Here is an 18,670-nt window from a genome sequence, read left to right as displayed (position 1 = left end):
CTAGAGTTCGTTTAATTTCCTTGTTTTTGTTTTTTTTCCTTGGGCTCAGTTCAGCTTCCTTAAAATTTTTGACCCGAATGCGGAGGCGAGGCAGCGGGGTTTGCCGAAGTTCTCACTAACACTCATCTATGTTAAGGCTGATGAACTCCTGTATACATTTTCGGTACTGAAGCTCTGTAGGGCTATTGTTGGTATATTGACCTGGATGCCCATAGGGGCCCTCAGCTTCACGCATCTCTTCGTTCATCCGAGCCAGACGCAGCCTGTAGAATGAGGACCAGAGAGGAATGTTAGTCAGCCAAGGGAGGGTGGTGGGGGCGGTGGAAACGGGCTCTTGGCTCAAACAGGGATGGCACAGGCAGTCGGGAGTTAAATCCTTCAGCACTGGGGAAGCAGCACAGTGGCTGAACAGCAAATAGCAATAGCACCTAGACTTATATACCGCTTTACGGGGCTTTGCAGCCCTCTCTAAGCGGCTTACAGAGTCAACACCCAACCATCTGGGTCTTCATTTGACCCACCTCGGAAGGACGGAAGGCTGAGTCAACCTTGAGCCAGTGAGATTCGAACTGTCAAACTGCAGGCAGCCGGCAGGCAGCAGAAATATCCTGCAGTATTGCAGTCTAACCACTGTGCCACCCCAGCCCTTCCTTCCTTCCTTCCTTCCTTCCTTCCTTCCTTCCTTCCTTCCTTCCTTCCTTCCTTCCTTCCTTCCTTCCTTCCTTCCTTCCTTCCTTCCTTCCTTCCTTCCTTCCTTCCTCCCTCCCTCCCTCCCTCCCTCCCTCCCTCCCTCCCTCCCTCCCCTTCCACTTTCTCCTTTCCTTCTTTAGCACTTGGGACAATCTGGGTCCTCATTTGACCCACCTCGGAAGGACGGAAGGCGGAGTCAACCTTGAGCCTGGTGAGATTCAAACTGCCAAATTGCGGGCAGTCAGCAGTCAGCCGAAGGAGCCCTGCAGTATCGCACTCTGACCCCTGCGCCACCGCAGCTCAATGAAGACAGTGGTCTGTCAGAGCTAAGCCACAATTCTCTCTTTCTTTTTTTTGGCCATAACTGGCCCAATCTATCCCTGGGCTGTTGAGTTTCCAAGGTCAGCCACTTCCATCCCCCAACATGCATTTCACCTCCGGTGGAGGAAGGACACACTTACAAAGTCACGATGTCCGCATTGGCAGCCTGGACAGCGATACTGAGGGGGTCCTGCCCATCCTCGTCCACTGCGTGTTGGTTGGCTCCTCTCTTTAGGAATAAGCAGACCTGGCTGCCAAAGGTTGAAAGGGAAGAGGAAGAGAGAAAAAACCAGAGAGAGGAAACGTAGGTCAGGCCAAGAAGCACGCTGGGGCGGAGAAGGAGAGTTTGAAGGGATGGGTGACACCAAGGCTAAGAAGCACGAATGTGTCAGGCCAGACTTTCATAGGAAACTACTTTACCACTCTATAAAGCCTTAGTAAGGCCACACCTAGAGTACTGCATCCAGTTTGGGTCACCACACTATAAAAAAAAGATGTTAAGACTCTAGAAAAAGTACAGAGAAGAGCAACCAGGATGATGAGGGGACTGGAGATTAAAACACATGATGGACGGTTGCAGGAACTGGGCCTGGCTAATCTAGTGAAGAGAAGGACCAGGGGAGACAGGAGAGCAGCCTTCCAATATTTATGGAGCTGCCACAGAGAGGATGGGGGTCAAGCTATTTTCTAAAGCACCCAAAGGCCAGACAAGGAATAATAATGGATGGAAACTGAACAAGGAGAGATTCAACCTGGAAATAAGGAGAAACTTTCTGACAGTGAGAACAATCAACCCATGGAAGAGAAGTTGCCCTCGGAAGTTGTGGGAGCTTCATCACTTGAGACTTTCAAGAAGAGATTGGACTGCCATTGGTCAGAAATGGTATAGGGTCTCCTGTTTGGGCGAGGGTTAGACCTATAAAGTCCCCTCCGATTATCTGTTATCTGTTACACTGGATTGGTTCCTCTCTTTAGACTTCCCACCTGCAAAGGACTACCACCTGGGTCAGATAACATCAGGAGTTGCTCTTCTAACTAACCCGGGTCAGTAGCTGTGTTCTCCGCCTCATTTACTCACAGGTCCTATTGTTGGCACGGGTCTGGGTCTCGCTCCAGTGCCTTGAAAACCAGCTAAGTGGCATATCCCATCTGTTGCGCCTCAGACCTTCCAGAGAGAATCAAGAGCATAGAGCAGGGGTCTTCAAACTTGGCAAATTTAAGACTTGTGGACTTCAACTCCCAGAATTCTTGAGCTAAACATGACTGCAGGAGGGATTCTGGGCGTTGAAGTCCACAAGTCTTCAAGCTGTCAAGTTTGAAGACCCTTGCCCTAGACCATTTCAATTGATCAATCAAACAGAATAGAGCTGAAAGGGACCTTGGAGGTCATCTATTCCAAACCCCTGCTCAAGCAGGAGGCCCTAGTCCAAGGGTCTTCAAACTTGGCCAGTTTAAGACTTGTGGACTTCAACTCCCAGAATTCCTGAGCTAACGTGACTGGAGGAGGAATTCTGGGAGTTGAAGTCCACAAGTCTTAAAGCTGCCAAGTTTGAAGATCCTTGGCAACATCTACTGCAAACAGCCGTTGACTTCCTCAGGGTCCAGAATGTTGAACTACCACCTTCTTTTTTTTGCGGGTGGGGGAGCTGAAGGCACAGCAGGTGACTTACCCAGTGTGGCCCAAATATGTGGCATGATGCAAAGGCGCCCTCCCTCGGATATCTCTTTGGTTAACGTCTGCCCCATTTTGGAGCAAAAATTCACAAGCTATTAGTGAGCCCTGGAAAAAGAAGCAGAGAAAGAAAAAGTTAGTTCTGGAGCCTTGGACGTCTCTTACATTATACAGGCAATCCTCAACCTAACCACAGTTCGTTTAGTGACCGTCCAAAGTTACACAGCACTGAAATGAGTGACTTATGACCATTTTTCACACTTATGACCTTTGAAGCATCCCCATGGTCATGTGATCAAGATTGAGATGCTTGGCAACTGTTTCATATTAACGACGGTCGCAGTCTCCTGGGATCACGTGATCCCCTTTTGAGGCCTTCTGACAAAGCAAAGTCAATGGGGAAGCCAGATTCACTTAACAACCTTGGGACTAACTTAACAGCTTGCAGAGATTTGCTTAACAACCGTGACAAGGACGATCGTATAATGGGGCAAACTCACTTAACAAATTTCTGACTTAGAAACAGAAATTTTGGGCCCCATTGTGGTCGTAAGTCGAGGATTATTGATATATCATCGTTTTAAGGAGAAAGTCCATCCCCTTCTGCTCCAAATTTGGAGATACACTTGGGATTCTCCTCATCTGAGTAGATCTTCTGGCCTACACTTAGCGACAGGTGGCGAAATCTAGCTGGAGCTGATGAAGGCCACTTAATGGCCCCCCCAAGACAGCTCAGACCTGCTTTGCCCTGATGGCACACTCTTGAAACTGGGCCGGCGATGCGTGGATATCGCTCACCCCCATGACAGCTTGGATCAGCGGGGTTTTGCTCTCGTCCTCTTCATTCACCCAGTTGATGTTGGCGCCGTGGGCCAGGGCCTCCGCCATGACTGGCAGGTTCCTGGCCCTGGAAGCCTTGTAAACTAGCAACCCAGGATGGAGCTCCCTCAAGTCTTCCAAATCGGAGGCCTCCTGTTCAATTTCGACTTCTCCGCTGGATTCCTCCGACACTTCACACTCTGCCAAGGAGGAAGAGGAAGGAATGAGATACCGTCTACGGGGGAGATTCTCAGTCATCCAGGTCACGGTTTTCCCAAAGCCGCTTCCCCCACCCCCGTCCCCAAAAGGCAACTGGGCTTTTTGTTTTTGTTTTTTCCCCTTGAAGAGGTTTCGCTTCCCGTGTCTGAGAAGCTTCATCCATTCTGGAGAAGCTTCTTGGAGGAGAAGCGAACCAAACTGAAGAAGCTTCTTGGAGGAGAAGTGAAACGTCTTCAAGGGAAAAAAAACCAAGCCCAGTTGCCTTTTGGGGGAAAAAAAAAAAAAACCAGCTTTGGAAGAATGAGATACGGGTGACCAAGACTTCTGGAAGCATTGCATCTTCCCAGCAAGGTTAAAACGACTTTGCTACGCGAGGTATTCAGCTAGCCACGGTGGCCAATTGCTATTGATCGGATCATCCCTCTTCTCTGATCTCAAGTTGGCGGCCACGACTGTTGGATGTGGCAGCAGATGCTATGGCTGCGCTCTGCCTTGGGCAAAGGCAGAAGTTCCTGTGTCCCGTCTCCCTCTGCGGCTGAAGATCTCACCTTCTTCTGTGACACTATCAACCACCGAGCCAAACACCAAGACGTCTGTGCTCCCATCAGTGCTACCACCCAGGCCACTGTCGCTGCTTAGACCTATGGGAATCAAAGGAGGGACCAACTAAACTTTTAATATATATATATATATAGGTACCATAAAACTACCAGTCTTTCACTGTTTTGGTTAGTCAACTCTTCTGGTTGCCCAGAAGTTCTCCACATATCTGCCCTAAAGAACCTCTACCTCTTTCCTGAAAACATTTTCCTTCCCCCTCACCCTCCTACCAATCTTTTCCAAATTCCCCCAGGCCCGCACATTTCGTTTGAAATCCCTTTCCACCAGTGTGATTTTGTTTGCGGAAGGATTTGTAGATTGTGCTAAAACCTGGGAGCTTCATGAAAAGGATCCAGGCAGGCGAACAACCCCTAAACAACTGTCCTTAGCAGAGAGAAGGAACAGGGGGAAAGCCAGGAAGATGGACAGGTTAACAGAGTTGGAAGGGACCTTGTAGGTCATCTAGTCCAGGGATCTCCAACCTTGGCCACTTTAAGATGGGTGGACTTCAACTCCCCACCCCCCAATGCCCAAGAAGACCCTACACCTTTTTTGACTGAAAGGAAAGAGTTTCAGTCAGGGACACCATATAGAAGAGTACTTGGTTTGTCCTTTTAAATCAGTGAAATGAGCAATGGACTACTGTTATCCCTTCCCCTCAAGGGACTTCCTTAATAATCAGGATGGAGACTAATGAGTGAAGAGAGAAATCTGCCAGAGGAACTAAGTTTTGTCCAGGGGTGGGCTGCTGGGGGCTTGCAGGGGCTCAGGAGACTCTGTGGGGCTTAGAGTGCCCCCAATAACCTCAGAAAGAGTAGAATAATATAAAAACCCAGCACCTTTTCGAGGCATTTTTCCTTTCTGGGCGATTAGCCAAGAGCATTTCACACCTCGTAAAAGTGTCAAGCTAGATAAAGTGCTTGTCGAGGGCTAATTCCCAAATAATAAGAATCACATAACTGGCCAGAAACTCCACTAAGACTCCAAGATCCCTCTCACAGTCACTGCTATTAACCCTGGTTTCACCCAGTCTTTTATTTAAGTATTAAATGCACAAAATAATAAAACATCTTTTTGGTATATTATCTTTTTTTGGGGGTTAATTAGGGCAAAGAAGTGACATCGAGTTGGCCACACCTACCCAGTCACATGACCACCTAGCCACATGCCCACCCAGCTAGTCATTAGGGCAGAGAGCCCCTTGCTAAAAAATTTGAAGCCGACCCCTGGTTTTGTCCCACAGGGAAATCTCAGCTGTCTGGGTAGGAGGCCAATTAGCAAGCTAAGAAGTTATTAGGAGAGAAACATCCAGATTTTCAACCTGGTTATAATGACTACAGTTCCACTTAACTTTAATCAAAATTTCTGTCCCGATCCCCCTCATTTCTCTGGGCTGCACTTGCCCATCTTGGCACATTTCAAAGACCAGGGTTGTCTCTCAACCAGAGATGGATTCCCCCGAAGCCGTTTCAAAGCCAGGCATTTCTGGGAAGGTGGCCTCAGAGCCTCTTGCTTTGAGGTTGCCAGACATACAGTAAGATCTTAGATATCCACGGTGACAAAGCCAGGCGGCACTTGCCTCCATCCAGGAGAAAGGGTGAAGCGCTGCCTCCAGGGCCATTGCTGGTCTCGCTCCATGGGCTGGCTCCCACGGGCTGTTGAGCTGACGCCGGATTCCCACCTTGGGAGAAGGAGGTCAGAAACATGGCTATGGGCATCCAGAGCCCATTTTCACCGTATTGCAATTTATATTCCCCCCCTTTTTTTAAATGCAGCAAACAGATTTTGTTCTTCGCGGAGGGAGAAAAAGGGAGTTTGGGGAGAGGGAGAAAGAAAGCTAACCAGCTGCTTAAATCCGGCACAAAACAAGAGAGGAGGGGAATCCCAGCTACTGAATTTGAGAAAGTCCAGAAAAATCCACGTTTCTCCCTTTACTGCTGCCCTCTCGTAGCTGAGCATCGAGGGACCACAGATCAATCTACCACACTTACTGCGTGGACCGGCTCCTGTGTCAAAATAGGAGAAGAGGGAATCCAGTTCGTCAGGACAAAAGAGGGAATCTCGCCGGAACTTCCTTTCCAAAGTGGCAGCTATTTGAAAAATAACTTGATTACTATTTTTCTAACATAGAGACACATACAAATAGCTGTATTTATGAAATAATTGGAAAGCCAGGATTTTTTAAACTGTGGTTTATTGGACAAATCACAATGCTAGGGTAGCTTGCTGACAATGACTTGTTACTGACAGAGCCCAACAAGCCATATCCAAACCACGTTAGATCACAGCATGATATGTGAACCACTTCAGCTTGTGTTTCAGGAATCTGCAATGGAGTGACTTTGGCTAATTCCAAACCTGGTTAGTTCTTGGATGAGAGACCTCTAGGCAATCACAAAGGCAAGACTGGAAATTTAAAAGAAAAAAAGACGTTCTTCAAGAAAACAATAGCAAGCTGCTTCTGTTTCCATGCCACTGCCAAGAACTCTGCGTTATTGTGTTCGTGTTGTCATCCAGCATTGTCAAAAGATCATTACTTGCCAATACAATGTAAGAACAAATTTCTAATCTTCACTAAGTGTCAATATGTTTGAAAGAACCGAAGGCAAATCCTGAAATCAGGACGAACAAGCTACAGGACTTAAAAGGAGTCGTATGTATGCCAGGAAGTGCTATAAACTTAAATATGCTAAAAAAAAATCACATTACAGATAATTGTCGGCTTTAGTGACTGTTCAAAGTTACAACGGCACTTGAAAAAAAAAGGACTTATGACCTGTTTTCACACTTATGACCGTTGCAGTATGTCCCCACAGTCATGTAATCAAAAGTCAGCCCCTTGGCAATTGGCATGTATCTGTGACGGTTGCAGTGCAAACACTGTCCGTAACTTTCCCCCAACAAGCAAAGTCAAGTGAGAGAAGCCAGATTCATGCCTCGCTTAGTGATGGAAATTTTAGGCTCAAATCGTGGCCGTATGTTGAGGGCCACATCCGCATTCTCAGCTCCGCATATTTCAGGATGAAATCAATAATAAATGTCATCAAAAAAGCACAACAAAGAATGTTCTTTCTGCGCCAATTCAGAAAGCCCAAGGAGCTGCTGATCCAGTTCTACAGAGGAATGATGGAGTCTGTCAGCTGCACCTCTATAACTCTGGTTTGGCTCTGCAACCCAACAGGACAGACACAGACTCCAGAGGATAATTAGGACTGCGGAAAATAGCAATTGCTACCAACCTGCCTTCCATGGAGGACCTGCATCCTGCAGGAGTCAAAAAGAGGGCAGGGAATATATCTACAGACCCCTCACATCCCAGACATAAACTGTTTCAACTCCTACCCTCAAAACAAGGCTATAGATACAAGAACAGTTTTTCCCCGCATGCCATCCTTACAATTTATATTGACTGTTTCCTAGTATGATTCGATTGCTTATTGTATTCTATGACTATTATTAAGTGTTGCACCTGATGATTCTTGACTCTTGGCGAATGTATCTTTCCTTTTATGTACACTGAGAGCATTTGCACTGAGACAAATTCCTTGTATGTCCAATCACACTTGGCTAATAAACCTATTCTATTCTATTCTATTCTATTCTATTCTATTCTATTCTATTCTATTCTATTCTATTCTATTCTATTCTATTCTACTCTACTCTACTCTACTCTACTCTACTCTACTCTACTCTATTCTATATTCTGCATTCTATTCTATTTTATTCCTCTACCCTACTCTACTCTACTCTACTCTAATCTACTCTACTCTACTCTACTCTACTCTATAATTGTATAATCCTGTTTTTCCCACCCTTCTCTCTAGGGATATCAGGGGAAAGCCCCACTGCCGGAACCATCCATCAGTCTCTCCTGAGGTGGATTGCCCTACCTGAGGAGTGGGCAGCCGGAGACGCGTTTCCCGCCTCGTGCCGATACTTCCTACGAGTCGTGGGCACTTTGGTGGTGCTATTGCACCTCTGGCATTTCTTCACGCTCCAGCGACGGGGCTTCTGCTCATTGTCGGCCAGGGGCCCTCCAGAAGGTAACTTCTTCAGAAACTTCTTCTCCACGTATTTGACTTTGATCCATGCTTCTTTGTCCTGTCTGTGAGGAAACCATTCCTCATGTCACTCAAAGTCTGAGTTTGCACACCGACACGCACAATGGGAACGTAGGTTAGGGGTTTCGATCTCTTTGTTGGTCACTGGGCATGGCGACTTACGGTTCGATATACCCCAGGAAAAACAGTTTAATCCACGACGTGTGTTGTCTGAACACAGCAACAGCACAGATCGTCTTACAGCTGTTAATTTAGTGACCGTTCGAAGTTACGAATGGCACTGGAAAAAAGTGACTTATAGCCATTTTTCCCATGGCCATTGCAACATCCCTGCATCACATGATTTAAATTCAAACGCTTGGCAACTGGCATGTACTTATTGTCAGGATTCCAGCATTTACCCCCATTTAAATCACGAGTCTCGAGCCAAACTTCCAAAACTTCCAAAGGATTTATTGGGAGTTAACATGTCCGGCACTGCCTGGGTGCAGCCGACTCTGGGACACATCATTCATTGTCACCCTTTTCCCTATCCCCTGGTTGTGTCATAAATCATATTCTCCAATGGGACATATCCATAGCTAAGAGTCATCAATTATGTTCTCCAGTTAGATATTCGCATGGCAGAAACTTCAGTCACCTCGTTACTATCTTTGAAAAACTATGTATGGAATGCACTTTTGGTTTCCAAGCTGCCGCACTGCTCTTTCAAACCCCTTTCCCCCCCTCCCTTTCTGTTGGCAACTCTAAAAAGACCATAGAAATATTTTATGACTTGACACTTATGACAGTTGCAGACTTCCAGGGTCACAGATTCCCCATCGATGAGCAACGTCAATGGGGAAGCCAGAATCACTTAGCCATCATTACTAACTTAACTGCAGTGATTCACTTAGCAACCATGGCAGGAAAAGTCATCAAACGGGGCAAAACTCGCTTAACAACTCTCTCACTTAGCAAGGGAGATTTTGGGCTCAGTTGTGGTCATGAGCCGAGGGTTACTTGCGTATGCAGGAAAGGAAAGTTGGTTCGCTTTAACCCCCGCAACAAACTTGAGTTACTTAAAATACTGGTTTGGCTGTAAGCTGGGAAGCAGGCTTGCCTGCTAATTCACGTGGCGGAATTAAAACATGGGTAGCAGGGAGAGACAGGAAAAGCTTTACCTTGAGCTACCAGCTGTCGGCTTTTTCAGCCCCATTTCCTCACACTGCGCCTCGTAGATCTGGTTCATGGTAGCGTTGCCCAGCTCACACATCAGCTTTTGAACAGGACGTTGAAAAGAAAAAAAACAGGACAGCGTGTGAACTGAAGTTGCTCGTTCGGCTTCTCCGTTTACGTACAGTCAGGGGGGTCTTTCAACTTGGCAGCTTGAAGACTTGTGGGACTTCAACTCCCAGAATTCCTGAGCTAACGTGACTGGAGGAGGAATTCTGGGAGTTGAAGTCCACCAGTCTTAAAGCTGTCAAGTGTGGGGACCCCCGTTCTAAGACACCCCTCCTTAGTTCTAGGTTGCTTCTCTCCTTGGTTAGTTTTCATCCATTGCTTCTCGTCCTGCCTTCAGGGGCTTTGGAGAATAATTTGACGCCTCCCCTCTTCTTTGGGGCACCCCTTTAGATATTGGAAGGCTGCTAATCATGTCACCCCTAGTCCTCCTCTTTGTAAGGCTAGACATACCTAGTTCCCTTAACTGGACATTGTACATTTTAGTTTCCAGACCCCTAATCCTCTTTGTTGCTCTTCTCTGCACTCTTTCTAAGGCAGAGGGCTTCAAACTTGACAGCTTTCAGACTGGTGGACTTCAACTCCCAGAATTCCTCCTCCAGTCCATGTTAGCTCAGGAATTCTGGGAGTTGAAGTCCACAAGTCTTTTTTAAAAATAATAATCTTTATTACACATTTTTCAAACATTTACACCACATTTCCATTTCTGACAGTGCTTCAGAGTCAGCTTCTTTCATTTTTATTCTCAATTCGTGGTCTATTTCTCTAATATTTTTACATTTATATTTACCTTTTATATACATTTCCTGCAGCTTTTAAGTAATTTTTATACATATTCTTTACTTTTCTCCTCTAGCCACTCACACCACATGTCCCAAATCTTACAATATTACTGTTTCTTCCTCGTCTTTTAACTCCATCGTTAATTTATCCATCTCTGCACATTCTCTGCACACCATATCTTCTGTAGGGGGTGTTGGTCTGTTTCCACTGTTGTGCGAAAAACAATTCTGGCCGCCCTCAGCATTTGGAGTATGATATATTGATTGATTTATTTTTTTACTCAAACTGTCCTTTATTATACCAGGAGTTGAAGTCCACAAGTCTTAAACTTGCCAGGTTTGAAGACCCTTGAGATACAACAACACCCTGTTTCAAATCACATCATGGGGTCTTCTCAGTCGGGGATGCCCTCATTCTGGGATGGTGCCCCTTAGAGGGGCTCACTCTGGTGCCTTTCTTTGATTTCAGGACTGGTCCTTTTTTTGCCCGGTTCAAACCCAACGCGCTTAAATAGAATAGTAGTTCTTAAGCTACGTTTTTTTTTCCTCCTCGAAGCTGCAAGACTTAATGCAGTGATTTTCAACCTTGGCACCTCGAAGAGGTGCGGACTTCAAACTCCCAGGTTTCTTACAGCTTCTTCGAGGTGCCAAGATGGTTTCCTTTTATTTATTTATTGAAGTGAATGCAAAATGGAGTGTCTTCCTCAAGAGCATCTGTGCACTGTTGTTCTACTCAAGGTGTGGCTTGGACCTTCTTTTCCCCCCCTCTCCCTCTTTTGACTACATCCCTTTTAGGTAGTGGGGGGGTTTGGTCTTTACCTTCAATAATTCTGGCTCCCAAGAATCCAACGTGAGCGACCGCACTTTGGAGCAATGAACTCCCAAGCTCCTGTAGGGCAAAAATGGAAGAGAAGTGGTCAGCTTCCCCTGCTGCTAAGCCAAGTCAAGTTCTAATTGACGATTCAACTGGCACGTTCGTTCTGAAATAACTCTTTCACGTGGCAAGAGAACAGCCTCCTGGGCCAGCTAAGAAGCTGGAGGAACTTTGATCTTCTTAGCACTCAAGGAGGCATGCATGAAAGTACCTGTGGGGTCCCTGACACTCTCTGATCTTGGTGATTTTCTTGCAGACGTTTCATTACCCAACTAAGTAACCTCATCAGTATGAACCAGTGGTGGGATTCATATTTTTTTTTACTACCGGTTCTGTGAGTGTGGCTTGCATGGCAGGGGAAGTTACTGCAAAATCCATTCCCTCCCCACCCCACTAACCTGCTTTCCAGCTCTGTTCTCCCGTGCAGGGCAACCAAAGAAGACCCAGCCATTCAGCTGGGACTCAATGGGAGGCAGAGAAGAGATGGGGTTGGCGGGGCCAGTCGGGGGTGGGATTGGCTGGTTCTCCAAACAACTCAAAATTTCCGCTACCGGTTCTCCAGAACCGGTCAGAACCGGCTGAAGACCACCTCTGGTGTGAACCCTACACTTCCTTATAGTTATGGTATTGCCTAATTGGGTAATCAAATGTCTGCAAGAAAACCATCAAGTTCAGGGAGCACCAAGGACCCCACTGTCCTCCTCTTCCTCCTCCATCACTATCATCATGACCACCAACAACAACAAGACTCCTCCAACCCCACTCCCTTCTAGCCCTGATGATGTTATCTAGTTGAGTAATGAAACGTCTGCAAGAAAACCACCAAACTCAGAGAGCACCAAGGACCCCACAGTCCTCCTCTTCCTCCACTCTGTCACACTCCGCTCCTTTCTAGCATTGATGATGTTACTTAGTTGGGTAATGAAACGTCTGTAAGAGAGCACCAAGGACCCCACAACTGAACCCTGAGCTACAAATATTCTCTTATATAGTGTGGAAAATACCTGTGTATCCCTGAACATTCAATGCATAGTAAGATGCCCAAGTTGATGCTCGCCCACCGGGGATCGGCCTGCCCGCAGTCACAACACTGGTCATTGCCCGAGATACTCTGCACCCTCTGCAGGATCGTTTCCCCTTTCCCACTTCGGTCCCGGGAATCGGAGGCGGAATCGATACTGCTGGTCGAAGGGGAAGCTGTTCGATCCAATTTCTGGAGTAAGAGAAAAGCCAAAATCGAAATACCAAGCAGGGATACGGCTTGTCAAGCATCTCTCAAGGGGAGTTCCTTTGCTTTTTTGATTTCTCTTAATTACAACCAAAAAAATATTTTGGTTTCATTTTCAAACTGGACGCTGATTGGATGCAAATGCCTCCCGTTGTTCTGAAATGGAAAGGGATGCCCCATATCTGTTGTCTAATTTCTAGGAAGATTTTATGAGTATGTGTCAGAGTGCGCACAGTGTGACCGTCGCGACTCCAACAAATCCACCCCTGTTCAAATCATAAGTCTCTAGCCACATCTCAAAGAAAATAAAATTAGCCATCAATTTGTTTTTTTATGTGCGTCGTCACCTTCAAGAAGCAAGGGGAGACGAATGTCAGTTCATAAAACATGGATGTATATTCTCCAATGGGACACATCCATAGCCAAGAGTCATCAATCATGGTCTCCAGTAATATTCTTGCGCTCCAACAACTTTGGGCTGCCAGGGCGATTATCTAGGCACTTGAGGAATGCACTGTTTTCCCCAACTCCCTTTCTGCTGGCAGCTAAAAAGACCAAAGGAGTATCTTTTTAGTTGACAGTGACTATGTGAGACAACCCAGGAGCAAATACAGTAAACAGGTTTGTATTTAAAGTGTGGTTTTATCTACAAAGAATATATACAGACACGCACTTTAGTCAGACCTCAAACAAACAGCAATCAGCAATTACAGCACAGAAGCACACAGGGGGAGAGAGAGAGAGAGAGAGAGAGAGAGATGGCCCATCAGGGCCTCTCATTATTACAGGCTCTTAAAGTGATACCAGCCCCCAAACCTTGCTGACTCATTCCCAGCATGACACCATCATAACAGCTGGTCAAGCTCTTGCATCATTACTCTGACAGTATCTCTGTGAGAGATTTATGGGTATGACTCCTACAAGCCTTCTGGCTGGCCACTGTACTCACTTCAATGTAGCAGCTATCAGGGCTTTCCCGATAAGCGGAAGCGATGCTCGCTTGGACAGCCTGGATCCATGCTTGGCGCAGTTTCTCTGAATCGGCTTGCAACATGCAGCTCCTGCAGCGGGAAAAAGGAGAAGAAGCTGCTTACCAGGAGAAAGAGAATCAAAGTCTGGTCCAATGAGGTTCTCCTGTCCTGTTTTGACACCAGAAGATTAATTCATTTCCCCTCCGCTTATTATTTATCGATTACGTCTGGCGCAGCAGCGCCGCCTGCGGTTCAATCTAAGTCTGGTACACAAAATTGTCTGCTACAACGCCTTGCCTGTCAACAACTTCTTCGGCCTCAATCACAATAACACACGGGCAAACAACCGATTACAAACTCAAGGTAAATCGCTCCAAGCTCAATTGCAGAAAATATGACTTCAGCAACAAAGTGGTCAACGCCTGGAATGCTCTACCCGACTCCGTTGTAACAGCCTCAGCCCCTCACAGCGTCAACCTCAAACTGTCTACCATGGACCTCACCCCATTCCTAAGAGGTTCTTAAAGGGGGCGTGCATAAGCGCACCAGCGTGCCTACCGTCCCTGTCTCACTGTCCCCATTTATCTGTATTTACTCCCTTGTTTTTGTTTATGTTCATACTTGTTATCTTGCACATATTTGACAAGCAAATAAAAATAAAATAAAATTTGGAGGCAAATTAGGTTACTTTGGTTAAACACAACAGCTCTTGACGGTTAATGCCTACACCGTGCCCCTCCAGAACTGGGATCTGGAGCAGTGTGTGAATGTATCCCATTACAGCTTGGTTAACAAGCCATGGTTAAAGAAATCATGATTTGTTGTAACAAGCCAAGCCAGAGGGAGTAAGGGAGAAGCCACTGGACTCTAAAGGCATCCTTCTGACAAATTGCCTGTCGTATGAGTTCTTGTGTAAGGACTAAAACAGAATCAAGATAGGTCGAGGACCATCAGGACTTTTTTTAAATGTGAGAGACATGGTTTCTTGTTTAGCTGGAGAAACTGTTGTGAAGCAAAAAAAAAGCAGAGGGATGCACAAGGAAGCAGACATTCTTCTTCTTCTCTCCCACGGCCCCTCTGGCCACTTTACCTGTCATCAAACACCAAAGCTTTCCCAAGAAACCTGCCTCCCCCTGTTTCCCCTCCATCTCCCTCTTTTCAAGACTGCTATTGACATGATGGAGCAAACGACACAAGGGTTTCCCCACCCGCCCCCATCTTCTTCTAAGGAACCCGTCACTTACTTGGTGGGAGAGACCACTTCGAAACAAAACCTCCGTTCTATGTCCTCACAAGGCTTGACTGTGCAAAGGCGGAGGTCTTCCACCACCACTGTGAGGACATCCTGGAAGGGGAAGGACAAAACATCTGGGTTAAGGCTCCCTGCAACTGGATTTCCTATGGCTAAAGACAGCAGTAGGCGCTGAAACAGTGTCCATTTATTATAAATATATTTTGGAATAGTGAGTCAAAACACGGGATTCATGGCCCTCCTCCATACAATAGAATTCTTAAGTCCTGTGGATCATTGCACCAATCAGCTCAGATAACCCTAATCATTGAAAATAAGAAACTAACCTTGAGCTTCTTCTGGTACACCAGCTGGCTATTTTGTATGGAGAACCACCTCCTGCAAAGAGAAACAAACAGGCAGAGGAGAAATGAACAAAGGAGAACAAAAATAGCTTTGAAAGAGGATGGACAGCCATCCTCTGGCCTTTCAGAACAAACGGGAGACTTGGAAAAGATTCTGAACATGACAACTAGAAAGCTTTTAGAGGCTGCTGCGGTACGGTACAGTGTTGGCTCCGACAGACAGTTGTCACATCCATTTAGCATGGCCTTCCACCACCTGGTGTGATGGTAGGTGGAGGACAGAAAGAAGAGCCACAGACCAGGCAATAACCAGATGAGCCAGCAGAAAAGAATCTCAGTAGGTTTCTTCAATGACGGAAGGGGGGAAGGAGATATACTTTCAGACTTGCAAAGCGTCAGCTCATAAAACATTCCGATGTCTGTTTTAGTAGTTGCCATTAAAAAAGGGGGGGGGGGAGCGAAAGTACATTCCAACTCTTACCTTTAAAAGAGTGTAACTAAAATACCAGAGTTTTTGCCCTGGAATATATTTAATTGGCGAACGTGAATGATGACACCCAGCCTGTGAAGCTGCTCAATTGGAGAATCTGATTTATGACATACCTGCGGGGGTGGGGGGGTGGGAAACAGGGTCACAGGGGACTGTAAATGACGTATGCCAGAGTTGGCTTCATACCAGGGCAGTATGTTGCCTCTAATGAATCCTTTGAAGTTTTTTGAAGTTTGGCTTGAGAATCATGATTTAATTAGGGCAAATTGCTGGAATCCTGACAGCAAGCCAACTCTCATAATAAATCAATATTACTGGGGTTCTGGGTCCCGGCCTCTCCGATCGCTCCCCAACATCTGGGGTGCGTGGAGAGAAACTCAGGCAGCTATGGGGGGAGATTGCGCTATCAGAAGGAGAAACTGATATACCCTTACACTCTTAATATACCCTTTATAATAAAGTTAGAGCTAGCACTTCTGGGGTTGTTTGCTTCCTGTCTGGACAACCTCATAAGGTCTTTACAAGTGATGAGGTGGTGATTTCTAGAACTCCCAGCAACCATCTGAGGGGGAACCAGAGTGGAAAAGGATGGCTTGAATGGGTTCAGCTTCAATATAGATCTGGGCAGGGCAGGGAAGTGAAATGGATTAGTCCATAACAAGGGATTTTTTTTTAAAATCTGACTTGATTCTTCCCATCCTTGGTTCTAAACACCCCCCTCCATCCACGATGCCTCCATTTTGGAGCCTCTTCCCCATAGCTCACCGATTCCAAGTCTTGAATGCATTGCTGGCTCTCTTGAAGAGGTATCCTTCCATCACTACTCCGTTGGGAGCGTCGACGTTGAATTCCACTTTGGATTCATCATAAGAGAAATCCTGAAGTACGGGGAGGAGGGAAAAAGAAAGGGAGCCAGGTAGTTGGGGGCTGCTTGGATGCAACAAGGCAACCCTCCACATCTTTACACTAACAAGGCTGTCTTGATTTGAGCAAGTAAGTAGGGATCATAGCCACAATCTGGATGAACGTTGAGCCAGTCCGTTAATGAAGCAGGCTGCAACCCTTTGGCCACCTTCATCCATTATATGCTAAGCCATCATCAGATTTGTTTGGTTTGGGGTTAGTGAGGAAATTGGAACCCCCAACCACAATTGCTGAGAATCAATGGCCACATGGGGGGGAAGGGAAATGCAAAAATGGTAGCCATAGTCCTACAATAAGTCTACACAATAGAAACAACAATGGTGGAAGGGAACATCAACAACAACAGGAAAATCCCAGCCTCATTCATTTTGCAAAAAACATTCAGCCATGACTCTCTATCAAAATGCATTTTTACGAAAGGTTCAGATGCCCCATTCCTTAAAAAATAGATGTTGATCTAATTAAGCGTGGGTTTGTTTCAATAAATCCTAGTGAAGCCACGAGCAATCCAAATGTGCAAATCAAAAAGCCAGCAGAGGGCTTCGTGGTTCTTTTTAAGCCACATTGTGGCTTGTTTGGTTTGATTTATTTTTGTTTCCACATCTAAAATGTCTGTCCTACTTTATAAACAGCTTATGTGTATGTGTGTGTGTGTGTGTGTGTGTGTGTTTAGGGTCCATGTGTTGAGTGAATCCAGCCATCCCACATTTGAAAACCACACATTTGAAAACCACAATATATGATCTTGCCTAGTGTGGTTACCCAAGCAAAGTTGATTTATTCTAGAAACCATGGCTTAAAGCAATATGGAAACCCTGCTCAGTGTATGCTGTTAAAACACAGGTCTGTCTCTTTCTCTGTCTCTCTCTCTCTCTCTCTCTCTCTCTCCCTCCCTCCCTCCCTCTCTTTCGCAAATCTCTATCTCAAAGAAATTAGTCCTCCAAATTAAAACTTCCCGGAAGACTGAAGCTGAGCCCTTTACACAGGAAGTCCTTGACTTGCGACCACAATTGAGCCCCAAATTTCTCTTGCTAAGCGAGAAAGGTTGTCAAGTGACTTTGTCCCCATTTTACAACCCCTCTTGCCACAGGTTGTTAAGCGAATTACTCCAGTTGTTAAGCTAGTAGACACGCTTGTCAGAAGATTGAAAAAGGGGATCACATCACCCCGGGACACTGCAACCGTCATAAATATGAACCAGTTGCCAAGCATCCGAATTTTGGGCTGCTGAAAAATTGGAGCCTGCCACAGTTGTAAGTGCCACTTTTTTCAGGGCCGTTGTAACTTTGATCGGTCACTAAACGAACCGTTGCACGTCAAGGACTACCTCTACTACTTTCTTCCCTCCTGGCTGCATCCATTCCTGCCTCTCCTTCCCGTTGCAGGGGTTCCTCCTCTTCCTTTCCAGGCGTTTGATTTGTTTGTTTATTGAATGTATTCATTGCCCATTTCCCAACGAAAAACCATCTTGGTGGCTCGACAAATAAAAACGGGAGGCCGAAGCAATAGAAAGTTGCAAGGCAAGGCTTTTCGCTCATTGGGAGCAGCGTGGCCTCCGGCATGCACAGTTGCTAGGCAACAAAACCATCCTCTCTGCTTAGGATGAGTGCATCTCTCTCTCTCTCTCTCACACACACACACACACACACACTCAACCCATAAAGCTGGCTCCCTCCGGCTCATGTCACACTAAAGAGAATCAGAGCAATATGACCGGTGTCCCCAATGCTCCTGAGGGATGCTTGGAACCTCCTGGCATTTCGACCAAGCTCCGACTTCCCTGGAATCAGTTTCTCTGCACACATCGCGGGAAAATGATTGCTTTGTTTTGGTTGTAGCCGTTTACAAAACCAAACCAAACCAAACCAAACACGGAACATTTAAAACCGAGTTTTCATTCCCCCACCCCACCCCCACAAGCAGTTGGTCCAAGTTTAGCGTTTGGGGATTTGGATGTTTGGCAAAATAAAAAATAAAATAAAAATAAACTCAGCCTTTTGAGCTTAATTTATTTTCCAAAGCACCAAAGACAAGACAAGAAGCAACGGGTGGAAACTAATCAAGGAGAGAAGCAACCTAGAACTAAGGAGGAATTTCCTGCCAGGGAGAAGAAGAATTAATCAGTGGAATGAGTTTCTTCCAGAAATTGTGAATGCTCCAACACTGGAAGTTTTTAAGTTTTTTTTTTCTGCACACCCACAA

General features: G+C 46.0%; 1 protein-coding gene across 5 annotated transcripts in view; it reads right to left on the bottom strand.

Moving 5' to 3' along the window:
• The window catches only part of ACAP3 (ArfGAP with coiled-coil, ankyrin repeat and PH domains 3), a 97,597-nt gene that overhangs the window by 27,882 nt on the left and 51,045 nt on the right, over nucleotides 1-18,670 (bottom strand). For all 5 annotated transcript variants that reach the window (XM_087944609.1, XM_087944611.1, XM_087944612.1 and 2 more), the window contains exons 11-25: nucleotides 16,310-16,422; nucleotides 15,037-15,088; nucleotides 14,703-14,803; nucleotides 13,437-13,548; nucleotides 12,264-12,472; nucleotides 11,205-11,274; nucleotides 9,546-9,640; nucleotides 8,212-8,426; nucleotides 6,313-6,411; nucleotides 5,901-6,002; nucleotides 4,270-4,362; nucleotides 3,482-3,702; nucleotides 2,682-2,791; nucleotides 1,152-1,262; nucleotides 202-263 (exon numbers count right to left, since the gene is read on the bottom strand). In XM_087944609.1, the coding sequence (XP_087800735.1) occupies nucleotides 202-263; nucleotides 1,152-1,262; nucleotides 2,682-2,791; nucleotides 3,482-3,702; nucleotides 4,270-4,362; nucleotides 5,901-6,002; nucleotides 6,313-6,411; nucleotides 8,212-8,426; nucleotides 9,546-9,640; nucleotides 11,205-11,274; nucleotides 12,264-12,472; nucleotides 13,437-13,548; nucleotides 14,703-14,803; nucleotides 15,037-15,088; nucleotides 16,310-16,422 (1,765 nt within the window). The remainder of the gene's footprint in view (nucleotides 1-201; nucleotides 264-1,151; nucleotides 1,263-2,681; nucleotides 2,792-3,481; nucleotides 3,703-4,269; nucleotides 4,363-5,900; nucleotides 6,003-6,312; nucleotides 6,412-8,211; nucleotides 8,427-9,545; nucleotides 9,641-11,204; nucleotides 11,275-12,263; nucleotides 12,473-13,436; nucleotides 13,549-14,702; nucleotides 14,804-15,036; nucleotides 15,089-16,309; nucleotides 16,423-18,670) is intronic.

The sequence above is a fragment of the Notechis scutatus genome, chromosome 16, assembly GCF_049901735.1.
Source record: "Notechis scutatus isolate UNSWTSFEM ecotype Mainland chromosome 16, rNotScu1.2, whole genome shotgun sequence".
Classification (NCBI taxonomy): Eukaryota; Metazoa; Chordata; class Lepidosauria; order Squamata; family Elapidae; genus Notechis; species Notechis scutatus.
This window is presented reverse-complemented; position numbering and strand designations above follow the sequence as displayed.